Raw genomic sequence first — 20,003 nt, 5'->3', positions numbered from 1 at the left:
CATACTTGTTGTTAGCTTTTTCATAAAAAAATATTTTGATACCATAGAAATACCCCAGTAAACAGTTCTCAGTAAACAGATGCATATCGTAATCTGTGAATAATTCTAATTCAATACTGGTTTTCTTCCGTAGGGCATCCCACGAGAGCCCAGGACTTGAATAATACCATGCCGGGTCTAACCTGTATTGCTTCGAGCATATTTTTCTGAATATCTCGAAAACATCAGCCAGCAACAGCACGTTTGTTTTCAAACATAAATCGTGGTAATCACCTAGATTCTTACAGCCTAGTTGTTCCCATACATTTTTCGCGAGTTCGTAATCATCATGTGAGACAGACACGTCAATCAGCTAGCTATAGAAGTGGTCAGTGGGAGGTAACTCTGTCTTATTAAACTTAGACCAGTTGTCCATATATTCATTGGGATAAATACCCTTATGTAGCAGCAAAGCTCTAGTTTTATCTTCTGTGTATCGATTAGTTATAGCCAAGTCATCTGGGTTATTAGCCTTGACCAAACTGTCAAGAGACGACAACAGAAACTGAACACTATCTATGCATCTCAACCTGTTTATTGAAATTGAAAAGGATATACATCTTTCCATACTGTTTGGGATACTGTATATGCTGCCTTCTACCTTTGAAATAGCTTGGATAATTAAGTGTGAATAATACCCACGTAGATTGTGAAACACCACCGGGATATGAATAATCTTGGGGTTGATACGTAACTTCAGATTACATTCATTGTGAGCTGCACCTCTGTATTTACCAGTAATGTGAAAGTGGTTTCTAACCGAATCACCTTTCAGATGTTTACAGCATACGTGACAATGTGTGCTTTTGATGTAGGTTTCCCGATCTGCTTGGGTCATTGTCATACTTGGGGTTATGTTGTGCAATTTTTTCGTAATCTCTTTCTCCTTGTGTTGTAAAGCCTTTAGAAATTTCTCAGCTGTGTCTGGACTCTATAAATGAATGGAGGGTTAATTTCACAATCACAATTTGACCATCACATCAAACCCACTTGCTTCGTGTTCTTGATTTTTCTGAGTGAAACTTTGATTAGGTGACTGGGCAACTGTATCAATTGGTTTAATAAAAGCTTCAAAATCTGCGTAGATAATGTATGGTACTGGCATCTGATTTTTGTGGTTGATAAATTTCAAGATGTTGTTTTTGGTTGGCATATCTACCCGTACGGTGGTCTCCCCTACACCACAGCAATCATCCCTATGTGAATCGAGCAGATCGGCCTTAGAAAACCCTTGAAGGCACCTTTCACAAAAGTGTTTCTTTCCCCATGTTTCGATTGATCGTTCAACAGTGTACTAAAATTATTAATCCATGTGTAGTGATATTTTTCACCTTGTTGTGTCATAAATATATTGTTTGTTCTACACCCATCCTTATACAATAAAGGACTTATCCTATGCACTATTGTGTTTTTACCTTCATGTCCGAATACGTTTATAGCTAAGTCTGGATTCTGTTTTTCTATTTTTTGATCTGAGAGATAGGGATTGGTTCATCTATACCTTCCCAATTGATCCCATCATCTTCTGATAACTGGAAAGTCTGTCAGAATGTGTTTCAGGTGGAAATTTATCCTCATGCAATCATCACCACGATTTTTTACGCTAACCATAGCGTATTTATCCTTAAAATATTTAGTGAGGGATAAGTATGATCCACCTCTCAACGGTACATAGTTTGTTGTATCAAGGTAGATCATATTAATCATATCAGAACCCAACCAGATCCCCTATTAGTGTAACGTTCAAGTGTTTCTCGAATTTTCCCAAGTGATCTGTCTATAGAAGAGTTGATAGTATCTGGTTGTGTTGTAACTTCCTGATTACCTCAGAAGTAAACAATGGCCTGGTCAGTTGCTTCATTCACCTGTTGTTTCTCTAGTCCCATCTTTAATGTGAGTTGAAATTTAATACCTCTGAAATCTTTCAGTTCTTCATTTCCTTTATCAAATACCAATTGTTTTATATCTTCAACGTCTATGTTTCTTTGAACTTCCATCTTCCACCGTCTCAAATATTTTCCTATAGCACGCTCAGTAGGCGTGAATTGTAATTCTATAGGTTGTTGTTCCTATAGTAATTCAGTGAGCTCAGACTTCCTCATATGTGAGTACCCCCTCTTTCCGCTGTCACGTGCTTGCTTGTTCAAATCTTTCACAGTAGGAGGTTTTTGATATCTTATTCCTAATAAAGTTAGTAACTCTGACTTCCTCATACAAGAATACCCCTGCATACCATGTTCACATGCATGCTTTTTCAACTCACGCAGTGTTGTCATGTTACAGGGTTCATACTATATGTGCATCATTTCTCTAATTGCTTGTCACTTTATCCACTCAGCTGACCCGCACTGTGTGACCCCCCAGTATCGATCAATTCACATTTAAACATTTGTTTAGTCCAGGAAATAGGCCAGCCCACAAAGGAGGCAGCCCACACAGTGTCTTGTGTGAATGCAGACAGGTTGTGTCTGTTTTTCCAGAGTTTGTGAATAAGGGGGTCTAGACCACGTTATTGATATTATATAGCTTTTATATAGGGTGTGGTCCAGAACAACCATTAATAATACTACTCCCTTCTTAGTGAAGAGGATTCAAGAATCAGTTGATCTGTACATCTCACTGCCCAGAGAGCATGCACCACAGCCATCTTTGGTCTTCTTGTTCGTCCAGCAGTGACAGGAACCAGTCTACCTTGCCTCAACACCTGTTAGTGGTTACATCACCCTATGCTTTGATAAGTTGTGACTTTTAACTTTTGACATAGTTATCCAGTTGTGACCATTTATAGCTCATTTTGTAGGGAAATCATCTAGCCTTTGCTCAGTAGGCCTCGGCAGGACCTTAAAAATATTTTACTAACTTTGATTGAGAAGGGGTGGTTTTGTCGTTACATCCCTTACCTTTTATATGGTACTAGGGTAGGGTCTGTGCACAAATATGTCTTTTTAACAGTTTCAAAGTGATATAGGCGATGGGCAACAGATATTCTAACCATCTCATAAGAAGGATTGAACTCTTCAGTACTGCATTCCTGCCTCCAGTTTTACTGCCAAAAGTAATCGAAAAAATCAAACTAACAAGGATGCTACAATTGTCTTTGGTTGTGCATTATTGGCCAGCGAGGGAATGGTTTCCAGTACTCATAGATGAAAAGTATCACCGAAACTACCAGATTAGAAGAATCATCTCATCCATCCACACACCACACAAGCTAACGGGAATCCATCATATTTCCAACTACATGTATGGATTGTATCAAAGCTTGCCTAAAGAAATGAGGATATTTCACTAGAGTGGGGAAGGTTGTATCTTTTGCTCTGCGCAGATCAACTGGCGCACAACATGATGACAAATGGATGTGACTTGAGACACATGCAAGATGGGAAGGCTTTACAGAATTGAAAGCCTCACATCCCCAGGTGACGGATTATTTATATCATTTACTACAAACTCGACGCATAAAAAGTTCCATGCTAACAACTTGCTTGGACGCTCTTACCTCGGTTGTCACCATGAAAATAGGCATAAGGGTGACGAAAGTTACACTCATCCTTTTTTCATGTATCTTGTAGAGAGCAAACACCCTGTGAAGTAAAATGATTGAAAGTCTATACTCACATCTTTGAGCAGGCCAATGAGTGATTGTGGCCCTGTACTTGTAAAGGAAATAATTGTACATTAAACAGGGCTGTAACTCTATGATGAAGAGATCATGAAGAAAAAGTTGATATAGATAACTAGTTGGAAGAAGAAACTAGTGTATCTAAAATCTTGCCCTTTATCACGTGACTTGAAGAGACCAATGCTCTGAGTAGTGAAAGGTTAAGAGTCCATGCATATGTCTAGGACATGCTAGCAGAGTGATTGTGACCCAGTACTTGTAAAGGAAATACTTGTACATGAGAAGTGTCGCAACTTGTCTTGATGGGAAATCTTGACATAAAGTTACATTGGACTCTAGCATGACACTAGTAGATCTATACATCCACACAGACATGTCAGCAGTTGCTTCACAGGAAAAGAAGTCTGACGCATTGTGGACCCCCCTAATTAAGGGATTTGGGAAGAACAACAAGAGCTGTTATAGTTCTCCATAAAATACAGAATGTACTTAAAGACACCTAGAGAATCCAATCATGGCCTGACCCACCTGCAATTCTGTTGGATTCTGTAAGCATAATAGCATAAGTCAGGATAAGGAAATATAAGTAATTTTCAGAATAAAATTGACATTTTATACTTATCCTGACTCCTGATGTAAAGCCCTCCCAAATGCCCCGCTTATGGCACATTAGATCTCACTGCAGTTTCACGTGAAGGGCATATCGGAGAGGGTGATGAGCATGTCCAGTCATGTGACTGCTAAGGGCACCAAGGGATAATGGGAGGCTACTCGTGGATGAGTGTGATTGTACGTCTGCTTCAAGAAGTGGGTAGCTAGTGGTGTCTCATAATGAGGGTAGCTTGGAGTGCTTGGACAGGTGGAAAAGAGAGACCTATTGAAAACGTTTACATCATTCCACTCAGTGTCAAATCAAGAGGGAGAAGTGCTTACTGTGAGACTTGATAAGTACCGTAAATCAATAAAATAATGTGCATATTAAAGGTCACATTGCAACCAAAAAATCAAACACAATTAAAACACAATTATCACTTATTCATAACATATAATATACATTGCTGATTTAAAAAAAACAATAAACAAAATGATAAGCGTACAATCGAGATTCAAAAGTGCAATATTTTGTACTTGGGCTTACTTCCTTTGAAATAAAGCCCTCATGAGACTGAACCCAGTCATAGCAGGTAGGGTGCACTCAGTGGAGATGTGAGCTACTGCTTGGCTGGAAACTCTCATTTGTCCAAGTACAAATCAGGACTTGAAACTGACAAGAGTTTGAACCAGTTTCCGTCAGATCCTGTGATCCGAGAAAAATGGATGTAGTTTGTTTGCAACCCACAGACATATAAACATGTTACGTGTACATGTGTATGTATGTTGCCTAATTACATAATGTGGCAGAGCCAGGACTTGGGTGCACGAGTCATAAATCAATTTATTTGCAATTTAAATTGCATGTGGTGAATGACTGAAGCTGTGTCTTTAGCTTACAGGCAGGCAGACATATAGGTGTCAAAGAAAAAGACATTGAGCTTTCTCTGTGACAGAGTTTTTTTATGTAACGAGTAGATTATTTACTTGTTTGTGTACACAACCAAGATTAGACTACTGCTCACCACCTCATACTCTGGGCATGCATAATGTTCAAGCTCCGCGGACTGATTCATTGCACATGCGTTATGGGCGCAGCACAGCTGTTGAAACCACTTTTTCCCCCAGTGCTGAGGGAAATTTAGTGAATCGTTTAAACTCTGATTGTGCGGGCTTTTTTTTTCAACTTTATAGGTTGAATTGGCATCTTTGATGATTTGTTTCGGTAAGTGCATACCAAAAGGTATCAGAATCTGCAAAGGTGTGTTTTACATTGCATGTGACTTTTAAAGAGGCAAATCAGGACATTGTTGACTCTCTAATGACTGTACTCACTAATTTTGGAAATATAATTAATCCGTCTTTAGTGTAAACATCTTAATGCCCAGAACACCTGGGGTGTTTGGATCAAAGAAGGTCTTCCTTTCAACTGATAGTACTAGTAATTGGCAGTAGAGAGGCTGATCTCAGTTTGTGACTTTTCAAACTCAAATAGCTTACAAAAGCGTTTGGAAGATGTATCACGCATCATACTGCACATAGCTGTTTTGCTGAAGTACGTAACTGTTGCGGAGCATCGACCTGTTGGTCTTCCAATCCCGCTACTGTGGATACTGTGGAAAAGTCTGCTTGTATGGAGGCTACAAATAATGCTATTATAACCTCAACAGCTTCAGGAGATCATGTATCCTCCAGACGTGGCGTCAAAAGGAAGAGAAATAACAAACATTATTCTCCAGAAACCAGAGCAAAAATAGCAAAATATGCTATTCAACATGCGAACACACACGCTTTCAGTGCACTTCAGCAAAGAGTTGGATTTTAGCATCAGAGAATGTACAGTTACAAAGAAGGTGAAAAAGGAATTGAACTTGCCATGGAAACAGAATCACTCTTGATTTTTTATGTTTTTGCCGCTTATTGTTGCAAATCGTTCTTTCAAACTTAAAAAAAGAAACATTTTATGACCCAAATCACAATATCGAACACAAAGAGCAATATAATAATGCAAGATTAGTTAATGTGCTTTAGATATAGCTGCTTTTTCGCTTTAATAAGTATCTCACATTATTTTATTGATTTACAGTGTATGAATGTACAAAGGACATTAAATTTTTCAATTCAGGAGGTCTGCGTCTGTTCCACACCCTGGGTGCCCACCTTGTACTTCTACGCCGTGTACTGCTGTTTTGTGATGTCAGTTCAGGATGTATAGTGCACATTTTTCAGAGTAGGCTAGTATGCAGGAGTATCCTACTTTGTGTATAAATAGAGATTCTGAATGAAGGATTTCAATTACATGCATTGAGCATATTACACACTGCCTCACAATGGAAGAAGTTTGACCAGTTCACTACTAGCAAAGGATTCTCAGCTGTTAAAGCTTCATGTCCTCAAGTATTGGAATATGTATGCCACATGGGAGATACTAGACACTTAGAGGGTTCAACTGTCTCAACTTACTTAGCAGCTTTTAGCTGGGTTCTTGCTATAGCTAAGGAGTAAAAATCTTTCATTACAGTCATTTAAACTTGAGGATCAAGATTATTAGGGCTCTGATGTGGGATCTCAGCATGTTCTCCAACATTTTACTAGCGATGACGATGAACCTCTGATGGAAGAATTTTGAGTTTTTATCTCAGAACATGCTATTTTTATTCATACAAGCTACATCTGCTAAAATGTTTGAATTACATGCTCCAGACTTTGGTCGAGCTAGGTTCGACTTCTGAGATCATCCAGCAGATCATCTCAGCCTGAGATGGGATTTTATAGTTAAAAGTCAACTACCAGGTCAGCAGGACAAACAGTACAACATTCTGGCATGATCTTCAATAAGACTCAATGACACACAGGACTTGAAACAAACTGCTACTAGATGAAGGAAATTTAAATGTCCATACTAGCCAGTTGTGTTGAAGTGTGATGATCTCCTTTTGGAAATGAGCAGTCATATTATAAGCATATAAATAGGATTATTGGATCTGCCTTAGAGCTACCAACCCACATGAAGTTAGAGCACTAGCATCAACTTTAGATCTATATGGCAACTGCTCCCTATCATTTATAAGGGAAGGTTGCCTTTGGAGATCAGAGACTGTTTTCGCCAACTCTTATCTCAGAGATATTGCCACAGAAGATGTATCTTGTATCCACCAGTTGGGACTGCTAGTAGTGGTGCAAAAAATGACCAGATGATACGAAGGATTAAAACTCTCCCTTAATCACATAGACTCGTAGGCGTCAGGTTACTAGAATCAACTATACTGTCCCATAAGCACACCGATCGAGAGTTCAAACTCCCCTGTCTTACAAGATAGGTCAGTGCATGAGCAATGTGATTCAGTTTTGAAAGTAGTTATTTTTTTTAACATATGAATTGTTTTAAGACAGCTAGAATTTAGCCTACTATGTCTTTAAAATCCACTATATCAAGACTTACTTCTTTCACTCTGAGAAGGTGGTCACCAACTCAACCTGTCACATATTTAGAAGAACAAAGAAGACTTCCCAGTGGGTATATGATCAGACTAGGACTTGATTGAACAGTAACAGTGAATCCTGATTGGTGGCTGACCCATTACCTGTCTGTTGGAATCAAGCAATAAGTATGAGTCAGGATAAGGAAAATTATGTAATGTTTATGCTAAAATTGATATTTTATACTTATCATGACTCATACGCTGAGGACCCTCCCAACTGTCCCCTCTCACCACTATCTGGCTTCGCTGTTTGCTATTGTGAGGGCTTGTTACAGTGAGAGTGACAATATGTCCGTAACCACATAGAATGCAGTGGCAGAAAGAGGCACCAAGCCCAATAGGGGTGAGTAAAGTTTCACTCAACCTTGAGAGAGAGAGAGGGAGATAAGCAATAAGTGTGAGTCAGGATAAGTATAAGATATTTATTTTATCATAAAATTTACATTTTTTCCAATACTTTTGTGAAATTGTATGGAGACTGTGGTTTTGTATGTTTGCTCCTGGGTGTGATGTCAGCACATTATGACATGATAAGAAAATGAAAATGAAAGTCTGCTCTTCATTAAGAAAACATCTTGTTTACAGTTTTGATCAGTTTGGCAAACCAGGAGTGATCAATCCTGATGTACAGAGACAGACTATAGAAGCACTTCTTACAGGAAACCGCCCATCTGTAGACAACTGTATGACACCAGAATTTGTGAGACTTGCACCACCACTTCACATTACAGAGGATGAGGTGAGGATAGCAACGAACATTTCTGTCATACATGTTTTCTCAAGTTTTAGCTGACCTTATTGAAGATCAGAATGAGCATGTGTCATGGCCCATAGCAACAGCAATATTTCCTCCCCAGCCCCAGAATCAACTAGACTAGATTGCTTCAACTGATACAGTTGTTTTCATTAATGATGACTGTTTCATGTAATCAGCAGGCTGATTCCTCCATTGTTTGACAGTCTTTAATGGAGAAATTCCAACTTGTGAAATGTGGTTTATGTTTTTGCTTTGTTTAATATACTTTGACGTTTTTCAGTTTATCAGTTGCAGCATATTCAGCAGGCTGATTTGTTCATTATTCTTTAAAGATTGTTTGAAAACATGATCTCTTGTGTCAAACTGAAAATAGCACTGCAAATATCAGCCACACTTCAGAATATACTAACACTGAAAAGCGAGATCAAGCAAGTTGCATTACGGTGTCAGGTAGCAGTGTTTATTTGCACAACATTGAGGTGAGACATTGTCAGTACTCAGGTGATGGCATTTTTAGGTAGCGTTTCACTCATGCTATTGAGATGAATTGCACTTTTTCATGTAAATAGCGTGAAACCTGCAAATACTTTGTCACAAAACAGAAAATAGATGGATATGGAGAAAAATGAATGTGAAACCATGAATGTAACTCATGTTTTTTATCCCCATGAAGCGGAGGATATATACTCTTCCAAAAATGTAGGGGAACCTGAACTTTCAATTTGGATAGGAAGTGTAAACGTTAACAAACATTTAGTGAACGCACCACCATTTCACTCCATCACCACCCGAAAACACAATGCATGATATGCACATGCACAGCGCAGTAGCCCCATATGTGCATAGGGTCCCATTCTTCATTTTGACATTTTTGCAAGAAGGTAGAGAAATCACATAGAAAGTCAGTTTTGACAATCGTGTTGCATCACACATTTGTTTGTGTTTGTTTCTAGTCGTTTGTTTTGAAATGAAAATCGTATACATGCAAATTACATGTCATGCACCAGTCATCTTTCAAAAGAAACTACATTCCAAATAAGTATGTAGTAAGGAAGTGGAAATGGTGATGCACTCTGAAAACATTCAATAATATCATATCAACATTAATTGACTCTGATCTCCTAAACATTTTTAATCATAAAGAAAAAAATGAAGCTCCCCTACTTTTTTTTAAGAGTATAGTATTAGACTCATTGGAATTTCTTAAGACCATTGTCTAGATTCTTTTCATGTTTGGTGCTTAGATTCATTACAGTATAAGAAAGGTCCCAGTCAGGTGGTGACCTCAAGAACCATTCACTGGATTTTCTTCAAGCAAGCTTTATCTAGGGAAGATGCAGAGCCCAGTTGATTTTGGTGACCTTCACATAAATTTCAAGGTCATGGCAACACTTTGAAGATTTCAGCATATTAAGCTTGTCAGCAAGATACCTCAAGAACAGTAGTATAGACAATAGTGGTTTTGAACCAGGTCCTTTTCAATGACCCAATTTCAAAATTGGTTGGTTGAGAAAAAGCTAAAACATCCAACGTTTTGTCGTAATTGAGTGAAAATTAATCTAACGAAGTCATTTAGAGTGTTCCCATGAAGAGTGTTGCTATAGCGTAAACACCTGCCGAAATGCATGCAAAATGTCATGAAAAGTAGTTTAGGAAATAAACACTTTTTAGTGAGCATGGGGTCAGTCTGGCAAAAGGCTAACAATCCTATTGTTGTACTTGTTACTTATTAGTGAGGTGAGAGGTGTTTTCCAGCTGAATGAAACACAGCTCTTCGTGTTCCACCGTCTTCGCTTTTCCACCATCTCGGTTGGTAGGCTAGCGAGGCAACAGCTGTCTGAAGGTGAATGAAATGCAGGTGTCAGCAGTGGTCGCCTCACTACCATCTCGGGGTTGCTCTGAGTGCTGTGGATGGACAAGTCACAGTGTGTGTGTCTCTTGACTCGGCTAATTAGGTGAGGTGATAGCTGTCTAAAGGTGAATGAAAAGCAGGTCTCGGCAGTCTTCACCTTGCTACTGTCTTGGTTTGCTGAGTGATCACTCCTTGCGGGTCAAAGTGTGTCTCTCAGCTCGGCTAATCATGCACAGCCAGCTTACTAGCGAGGCGACAGGTGATTAAAAAGATGGTTCCGGCAGTCCTCCCGGTCTGGGTCACTATCTTGGTCTGGCTGACGAAACAGTTTAAGGTGAATCTTCTCTGATGATAATTTGTTCGGTTTTCGCGAGGAAGGCTTGTTGGGCCTGTTGCCTCCCTTGTTCCTTGAACTTTTTTTTTCTCTTCTTCGCTGCAGGGTGTGCTTATACGAGACTTGGTTCGAATCTCTTGCTTCATTCTGTGGTATTTCTTGAGGTTCAAGAGACACTAACGAAACTCCTCGCAGATTTTACTGTCCATCAGCACAGTGGAAATGTGATCTTCTATCATGGTGAGCTTTGCGTTGGCAAAAATTCTAATTTTGCTGTGTTTTGGCACTTTGGGTTGCAGTCTGAGCGCCATTCATACCAACCATGCCACTCTGGCCATTATTTCGGAGTCCAGCACCACGAGTGTTGAAACGATGGTGGACAACTGTGCGATGCCCTCTGCACTTGTCCCATACAGGTTGCCGTCAGGCACCGTCCACGAAATTGACAGTCCTGAGATATTTTTGTGCAGCACTATCCACACATCCCCGTCTTCTTCAGTTTGTTGTTTGATTTCGCATAGCTGTTGCAAATGAAATCCGTCTACAGTTTCAAGTGTTTTTCCCCACGTCATCCACAACCAGGTAGAGTCCCATCCAGTATATTCTTTTACAACATAATTTTCAGTTGGTTTTCCATAAATCTCTGATTGATGTATTTGAGGCTGATAAGGTTGAGATCTTTGTACAAGTAAATGATCTGGGCCCACTTGCACAAAACGACCTTAGAGCTACAATTATTGTAAATCCTTCGATCTTAGGCACCGGCTACAATCGCCCTCCACTTGCACAAAGCGGTTGTAGGCTAAGATCATTGTAAGTTACAATCAAAACTTACAATTGGTCGGAAGCAATTGTAAGGAGCTAAGATCATTGTAGTCAGTAGCAAAATGGCGTCCACGTTGGTGTCAGTTTCACGCAAATAATTAGCTTTACGTTTGGGGATTGCTTTCACATTGCATAAAACTGTATGATTCGCCTCGACACTTCAGCGACACGGAGAATGCAACAGCGGTAGTGAACAACAGAAATATCGAGTCGATATCATAGAGTACAATTCTCACCCCATTCAGTGTTGGAAAAAGTATGAACACCATGCCCTTTTGATAAACAAGGAAAGGATAGTAACGAAAAGTGTCTGCATGTGATTAGCAGTGGCCATGACCTTTTCAATAACTCAAGGGCAGCTAATCTTAGTTTTTACGCAAGATGGGAGTGGTTTCCCTTTGCATATTATGCCGTTGCAGTAAAATCCTCAATGCCTAAATACAATGCATGTTTTGTTGTGACAGAACAGATCTCCATGTGTTTCTTTTCGGTTAATGATTTTGTCTTAGTTTATCATTGAAATAATCTACAGTTGGATAACGTGCAGAATTATGTTTTTTCTAGTTGTGAAAATTTGAATCTGACGAGAGACAATAGTTGTAAACTATGCATTTTAAATAAGTATTCTTCAAACAGGAAAAATACGCATGCTGGGGTATGTGAAATTTGCATAAAACGTTTTTTTAACAAAACGAAAAAAATAATTACCAACAAAATATCATAAAGTAAGTAATATACTGTGGATGAGCATTCAACATCACATACAACACACACGAAATAAGTTACGTTTTCATGTTTCCCTGTTATGAATTTTCCACAACACTCCAACAGTCATGTCACACTTTCATATCTTTACAAATCTAATGCTTGTGGGATATATTTGGGATTTTACTCCAAAATAACACCTACAAGATGCCGAACATAGTTTGACAGCCACTGACAAATCATGGTACATTTAGGCGTTATGTCATAAGTAAATTTTATTTATGTGCTATCTTTTAATTTCATGATTATTATGTCAATAACTCAAGACCCAATGTGTTAACGTATTTGTTTGCATTTCATTACTTGCATAAAACGTGATATTTCTGTGGTTGCAGTATCACGTCTAGTTCATAACAAAATTAGAATGTAGAAAAGTTAGAGAATAACCCCTGAGGTACTTGTGATTATACATGCTACCTTCCACGTTATCGCTTCTTTCTTCAACGTTATCATTTCCTTCAAAGATTTGTGGGTTGGGGTTTTGGGGGGTTTTGTTTTCATGAAAAATCTGCAAGGTGCGATTAAGGAAGGGGTGTCATTTGCATGCAGTAACCAGTTCCACGTTTTATTTGCGCTGCATGCTATGCGCACTTGAAGACAACTGTAGACAGGAGTCGAGTATAAGAAATTTGTACCTCCAACGTTGAAGAGTTCGATCTTAGTTAAGATTGCGATCTTAAATTCATGCTGTCTTAAGATCGTGTTTGTGCAAGTGGATTATAGCAATTGTATGGTGATTGTAAAGTTGATTGTAGGGGCCTAAGATTGATTGTAACTAAGATTGCTCTGTGCAAGCGGGCCCTGGACATGAATGGACGACTTTGTTTCATTAACAAGAAACCCATCAATCCTGGTTAAGGGTGTTGATCCCCGTCTTATGATGATGTGATAACATTGTTGCTTCTGTCTGCCACGCCATATCATGTACAGTCCATCTATAAGTAATCATTTTGCGGAAGCGCTTATGAGATAATGAGTGTGGTGTGTAATTAGATGGTATGATTTGAATTGAAAAAATCCTGTTGGTAATTGGGTATGTCATGCATGACCAAAGTTGCATGATTGTTGACTGGAGCTAACACGAAGCTTGTGCGACTCGGTATTAGCAATGCTTGTTTGGTATTATCCCTGAATGAACCAAAAGCCATGAGTAGGATCCCATGGTTTGTAATTCAGAGACATACTCATTTGTATTAAAAAAGATGTAGGGTGAGGTGAGGGACACTTTGATCAACCAGTCAGGCTCTTTGAAGTCTGCCAGCAAGACCCACTTGTACACATTGTTTTGGTGGGGTTGTGCCTTATTACTTATATATATAGTCGACACCTTGTCCATCCATCCATCCGTAATCATTTTGTTTTCAGAGCATAACTCAGAAACCGTTGAATATTTTCTTACCAAACCTGATAGATATAATAATCTTAACCTGTAGTTGTGCCTTTCTCTATTTACAGAGTTTTGGCATTTTTATTTTAATTTTTTTTTTTGGTGTTAGTCTAATGGTGGGGTGGACTTTGTTTCCAGAGCAGAACTCAAAAACTGTTCAATATTTTTCTGCCAAACTTGGTAGATATAATATTATCAATCAGAACCTAAAGGGGTGCCTTTTGCTATTAACAGGTTTTTGTGATTTATTATTTTCTAGGTTTCCATGGAAATGTTTCGGACATTGTCTCAAAAGTGAGATGTGTTTTTCGTATCCGGAGCATAACTCAAAAACCATTGTATATCTTTCTGAAAAACTTGGTAGATATATATCTATCAGAACCTAAAGTGGTGCATTTTGCTAAGTACAGGATTTTGTGATTAATCATTTACTCGGTTTCTCAAAATGGAGGGATGGGCTTCATTTCCGGAGCAGAACTAAAAAACTGTTCAATATTTTTCTGCAAAACTTGGTAGATATGTGTGGCAGACCCTAAAGTGATGCCTTTTGCTATGTACAGGTTTTTGTGATTTATGATTTTCTCGGTTTCCATGGAAACGTTTCGAACTTAGTTTCAAATTTACAGGTTTGTTTCGTTTCCAGAGCAGAACTCAAAAACTTCCTAATATCTGTTAGTAGAACTTGGTAGATATGTATAGCAGACCCCAAAGTGGTGCCTTTTGCTATTTACAGGTCTTTGTGGTTTATCATTTTCTCGGGTTCAATGGAAACAATTTGGACTTAGTCTCAAAATGGAAGGATGGGTTTTGTTTCGCTGTTTACAGATGTATGGCATTTATATTTTTCATGATTTCCATGGAAACAATTCAAACTAAAAAAACAGTAAGTTTCACGCATCAGTGGCTTTGCTGGCTAGCTTTCCAGTCTGTGACATTGTCACTGCTGCTGCCTGGTAGTGGTGATGGCAGCAGCGGAGCACTTCCTCCTCCTCCCATCAGGGAAATGACCAAGGTCGATATGATGAAGCCCAGTCCCGTCAGAACATTGGGGATGGTGATCCCTTGCTCTCGGAACAGAGTTTGGATCTTGTTGACCAACGTGGTGTCTTCGTTCAGTACTCAATTGTCTCATTTGGGGTTGAAGGGCTTCTTTGAAAGGCAATTTAGAAGTTGTATAGACGAATTAAAACCATGCTCGATAACAGTGTATAAAGAAGTTGACTATCCATAGAACTTGGTTTTCCTTGATCTGCACATGGTTTGCATGGCTTTTCGCAGTTCGCAAAGGTCATAAGGGGTTTCATTCATCATGGACAGTATGTCATTTAGTCTGTCCGATGCTTCCTTGATGAGTTGCAGTATGTCTTTCAAGCCATCTCAATCCAATATGCTTGCCATGGCAACAAGTTTGGTTCACGTGGTTTGCAGGGCATCAGTGGCCGTCTCGGAAAGACGTTAGTTGTAATCTTTGAAATTCAATTTCTCTCAGACGAGCCTGACGCCGTGAAGTCTGGCCAGCAGACATTCACAAGAATGGCATGAGGAGTGGACTTCAGTCACAGCTTCCCTTCTCCATCAGTTGTGAACTTGGATACGTGGGTGTGACATAATGTTTATCACGCTTCAATGCACCGTAATAACTGTTCATGTTCGGTCGTCTTCAGGAGTTTGGCATTTATGGCGTTGCCCACGAACAAGGTGTCTGCCGACTCTCCTACGTCGTCGTCCAGCAGGCATGACAAAAAACGCCTGAAGCCAAGGATCTCAATCTCATTGCTGTGTCTCTCGGAGTATTTGGAGTACCTGACCACCAAGAACACGTTGTGGATGGACATGCGATCCACAGACAACTATGGGCTGCAGTCGCATCAACACCAGTGAGGGGATCACTGTCCAAATCACCAAGAATGCTCAAACTGAGGCAAATTGAATTTATACACGTACGTCATGGACACTCAGCCCAACATAGACAATTAAAGATTTGTGGAACCATCTATTGATCTGCCTTGCGATCCTTCCTGTATAGTCCTCATGTGTGGTCAGACCGGATGCAACAAGACAGCATTTGTGCAGGACCAGCACGAAGGTTACTTTTGAGACGTGTTCGACCACATCGTCATCATCTGCCCAACTTTGAGCGTGAACAAGACGTACAGAGAGAGAGCGTTGGTGGCGACAGACCTGGATGTCGCTGCGCACTTGCCCCGGTTATCTGAGAGAAGAATCGAAGCTGTTCCTCTGGGACGACACGTCATACCTGGCCTTCTCGGGCACGAAGCACAACGTGTGGGTGTAGACACAGAAGTTCAACTTACAGATGCCTTGTTTCACTGTAAGGACATTGATTCATTCGAGGAATACTTGCAAGAAAACGATGTGATTCCAAGCAATCAAGAACGTGTGAGAATACAGCTTGCTGAAATGAAACATACTAAACTGTTGAAAACCGACCAACCTGTAACGTATGAAGTCTGCTAGCTTGAGCAAATTCCAGCAAAACTTACGCAAACATTTAGCAAATGTTCAAAATTCTCCTTGTGTGTAGCTTGACTTTCATCTTGCTCTGTTTCTCATGCACTGGAGTTTATTTTATTAGACTTAAAAATTGTTTGTTATGTCTACAAGATAGAGTGTGACGAACGGGTGGTGCAAATGATGAAGGAGGATGATACTAAACGCAGCAATGAGACAAAGCAAGAGAGACTTGTGGCGCTCACGTTTGGTGACAGACCAAACTTTACTTGAATGGTGGCAGCGACCAATACACTCCTGATCAAATTCACAAAATGTCTCCCAAAGAAATCAACAAGTTGTAAAGAGATACGAAGCCAGAGAAAGATTTATGCATCATGAACATGCTCTGAGCACCGTCAGCTGTGTACTGTATCACAAATACACCATGTTTTGGCTCCGGTGACGGCAGCGGTGATGATGACGAAGCATTGACAATTTAAAGAAAAGGAAAATGATGATAATAATACCGCACAAAATGTCGTCAGGGAGAATGCCGTCCCCGAACAGCAACAGATGATGGAGGAACCACAACAACAGCAATGAGTGAAAAAAGAAGAAACCGAAAAGAGTACCTGCTGGTTGCAAAGGGTGGTTAGTTAAACAGCAGAAGAAAAACAATAAAACTCATCAATGGATCCCATATGTGAAAGCTGTGTGATAGCACCACTGCCGCAAGCACCACCCCTGAAAACTCAGTTAGAAGTATACCCTCATGTCATGTTATAACAAAAGAGTTGACAACCAATGGAAAAACGTTTGTCAATGGCATGTATCACGCAGATGTCATCTTTTGCCATCAATGGAAAAAATTTATTGCAGTCCGCATGGGTACTGGAAAGGCATGAACGCCGTCCCAAAGCTTGCCAAAACGCTCGAGTCTTGGAAGATTAAGTCAAATCCTGGCTAAAAAAACAAGCCATCTGGCACGTCTACCACCGGCTCAGTATGTCCTGAGATTAAAATTCCCCATTTCGAACCCAAATCGTGTTCCTCAGCAGCCTCCTGTTTCTCCCACAAGACAGGGTGATGCACAAAACCTACAAGTACACCCTGGCCGTCAAGGCTACAAGGAAGCGAAACCGCTGATGACGAAAGATTCAAACGAAGTTGCCAAAGCCAAAGACTTGAAGTTGGAACACATGTACAAATGCAGTCCCTTGACCTGGCCTTCCGTATTGCAAGTCAGTCCCGAACATGAGTTCATAAGAGTCATGTGGTAGCTGCTGGCAAAGCGCGACGTCAAGGTGAAATCGTGCCACCGATCTAATATGGTCCATAAAATGTACAATATCAACATGGTCGACATCAAAGACAGCCAGCCAGTCTAGTACTACTTGAAATACAGGCCGCAGTGAGCATTTGTCAGCGAGGAGTTGATGATCGTATGTCACAACAGGATCCCTTTCACATAGTTCACTGTATGATATTTGTTCACATGTTGTTGAGGTGGATTGTAAGCGCGAGTGTTAAGCCATAGCTGCCTACGATAGCTGTTCAAGCGAACATTATCTCAGTACGTGACAGTGTGTGGTTCACAGTGGCACCAGTTGTGTCTTTTTTTTAAAAGTCCATCTGAGAAATATTGTCTTTACTCCATAACAGCAAAAATCTGAAACTAAGCCCATGATGCTCGCTCGGAGGAGCAGCAACCCACAGGCAACATTTTAGCCTTTTCCTGGCTGACCCCATTATCATGAAATGATAATTCATGCCAAAATTCATTATTAATTGTAAGCAGTACAATCAATACATTAGCATTCAAATATTAGGAAAATATGAAAAAAGAATATAAGTTTCATCATGTATCAGTAATAGCTTAGACAAGACTCCTGTCAAAAGTGGTAAGACATTCTACTGAAAAGGGTATAAGTTTTGACCAGACAATTTCACAGAGTTAAAATCCTAGCCTGAGGTAATCAGAACTCCACTGTAAGACAAACCATTCACTAAGACGGGTTATATATAGACAGGTTAATAAACTGCTTTGATGAGATAAACATTCCATCACCTACAGTAAAATAACATTATGCAAACTCCAGTTGTTAAAGATCCAGCCCAGAGTAAGCAATCAAGCATTCAGTAAGCATCCAACAAGATTAATTCCTCTTACAATAGGATTAAAAGATTAAGTACTCCCCCTGTCTGGCCATTGAAGTTGTTCTGGTAGGACACACCCCATTTTGTTTATACTGTATTTCATTGGCTATTGTAGCCCTCAGCCCAGAGGGTTGTACTGACTCTCTGTGACCGCCCTTGTTATTCTATCTCTTGTTAATAAAATTGTAATTAGCTTCTTGTGACTTCGGACTCTTCGCTGAGTTAATTCCCCCAAGCAAACCAGCACGCCAGTTAGATAAGGGATTTCATTGGAACCCTCACATGGACCCAAGACCCATATCATAACACCATGTTCACTTAAAAGTCCATATCATGAAAACTATATGGGGCCGATATCAACCAAATTTTGCATGCACATCTGTAGTACTACAGACAATAGTGGTTTGAAATAAGGGACTTCTCCGGATCCCAATTTTTAAATTGGTTCCTAGAAAAGGACCTGGTCCAAAATTGCTATTGTCTATGTAACTACAACTGTTCTCTAGATTTTCTTCATATTCAGTGCCAAGCTTCAGCATATTAAGCTGCATGTTAAGCTTGTTAGAGAGATATCTTAAGAACCGTTCACTGGATTTCTTCATATTCAACACCAAGCTTCATGAGTCTATTTTACTTTATGTTCAAAACAGAACAATTCCCCTTTTCTCTTTGAAGATTGACAGTTAAAGAACTTAGATACTGCATGATTACACGATGCCATTTAGAAAGTGGTCAAAAAAAAAAATAATAAAATAAGAAAAAAAAAAAAAAGTACTAGAATTTGTACTTTACTAAGAAAGTGAAATCCCAAATATGACATATGTTGCATTTGACCACTTTCTAAATGGCATCGTGTAATCATAGCTTTCGGCCGTGGGAGCCGTGCCAATTTACACTCATCAGAGGGGTACACAAAGTACGCATTCTAGACTACCAGTTGTCCGACTTTCATTTTTGTGGAAGTTGTGGTGGCTGAGCGGGCTAGGCGGCTGACTTTATGTGCTGGCGATTAGGTGCCTGACTCTGAGGGTGCGGGTTCGAATCCCAGATGGAACTCAACCGAAAAAAAAAGTACTAGAATTTGTACTTTACTAAGAAAGTGAAATCCCAAATATGACATATGTTGCATTAGATACTGCAGTTCAATAACTATTTTTCATGACCAATTTCAAGTGGTGCTTGACCAGATTTTGCTTTTCTTGGGGTATATGCTGGCTATTAGACATCGTCGCCTCTTGAGTCACACGTTGTGTGGCGATTTGTAATGGGTGGAGTTGTTTCATCAGCTTTGATCTTTGCCTTCCTTTTTCAATTCGTGACATCAAATGGAAGGTTGAGCATGAAACACACTTTCGAGTCTCAGTGGAGCTACTTAAATTCCTGAAGATGCAACTTCGAGAGTCTTGAAAAAGAGGCAGCCAGCACAGTCACACCCTCTAATCCAGACTTAAGAGAGTTGTAATGATCAAGCAGTTCTTTTTGTGGTAGATCAAGAAGAGGGGATTGACTTTCCCAACTAACACAGATTACGATTAGACTCCAAGAAGAGGGGAGGGATGTGGGGGTCGGTGGGTAATAGGATAAGTATTATAAATATACAATTTATTGTTAAAATTTTCAAAATCTATCATTGCTATTCATTGATGCTATTTCCATTTAGTTTATGGAAATGTGTCTAAACGTAAAGCTTTTTGTCTCGCTTTGCTGAATTGTTATTTTTGAGCGTTCACCCCACTGT

The 20,003-nt window shown here is 39.7% G+C and overlaps 1 protein-coding gene across 1 annotated transcript in view; it reads left to right on the top strand.

Annotated features, from left to right (window-relative positions):
* LOC137261153 (CCR4-NOT transcription complex subunit 11-like) overlaps positions 1-20,003 on the top strand; it is a 124,374-nt gene that overhangs the window by 94,022 nt on the left and 10,349 nt on the right. Inside the window, exon 7 of the mRNA XM_067798857.1 lies at positions 8,320-8,473. Coding sequence (XP_067654958.1) covers positions 8,320-8,473 — 154 coding nt within the window. The remainder of the gene's footprint in view (positions 1-8,319; positions 8,474-20,003) is intronic.

Source organism: Haliotis asinina, chromosome 14, assembly GCF_037392515.1.
Source record: "Haliotis asinina isolate JCU_RB_2024 chromosome 14, JCU_Hal_asi_v2, whole genome shotgun sequence".
Classification (NCBI taxonomy): Eukaryota; Metazoa; Mollusca; class Gastropoda; order Lepetellida; family Haliotidae; genus Haliotis; species Haliotis asinina.
This window is presented reverse-complemented; position numbering and strand designations above follow the sequence as displayed.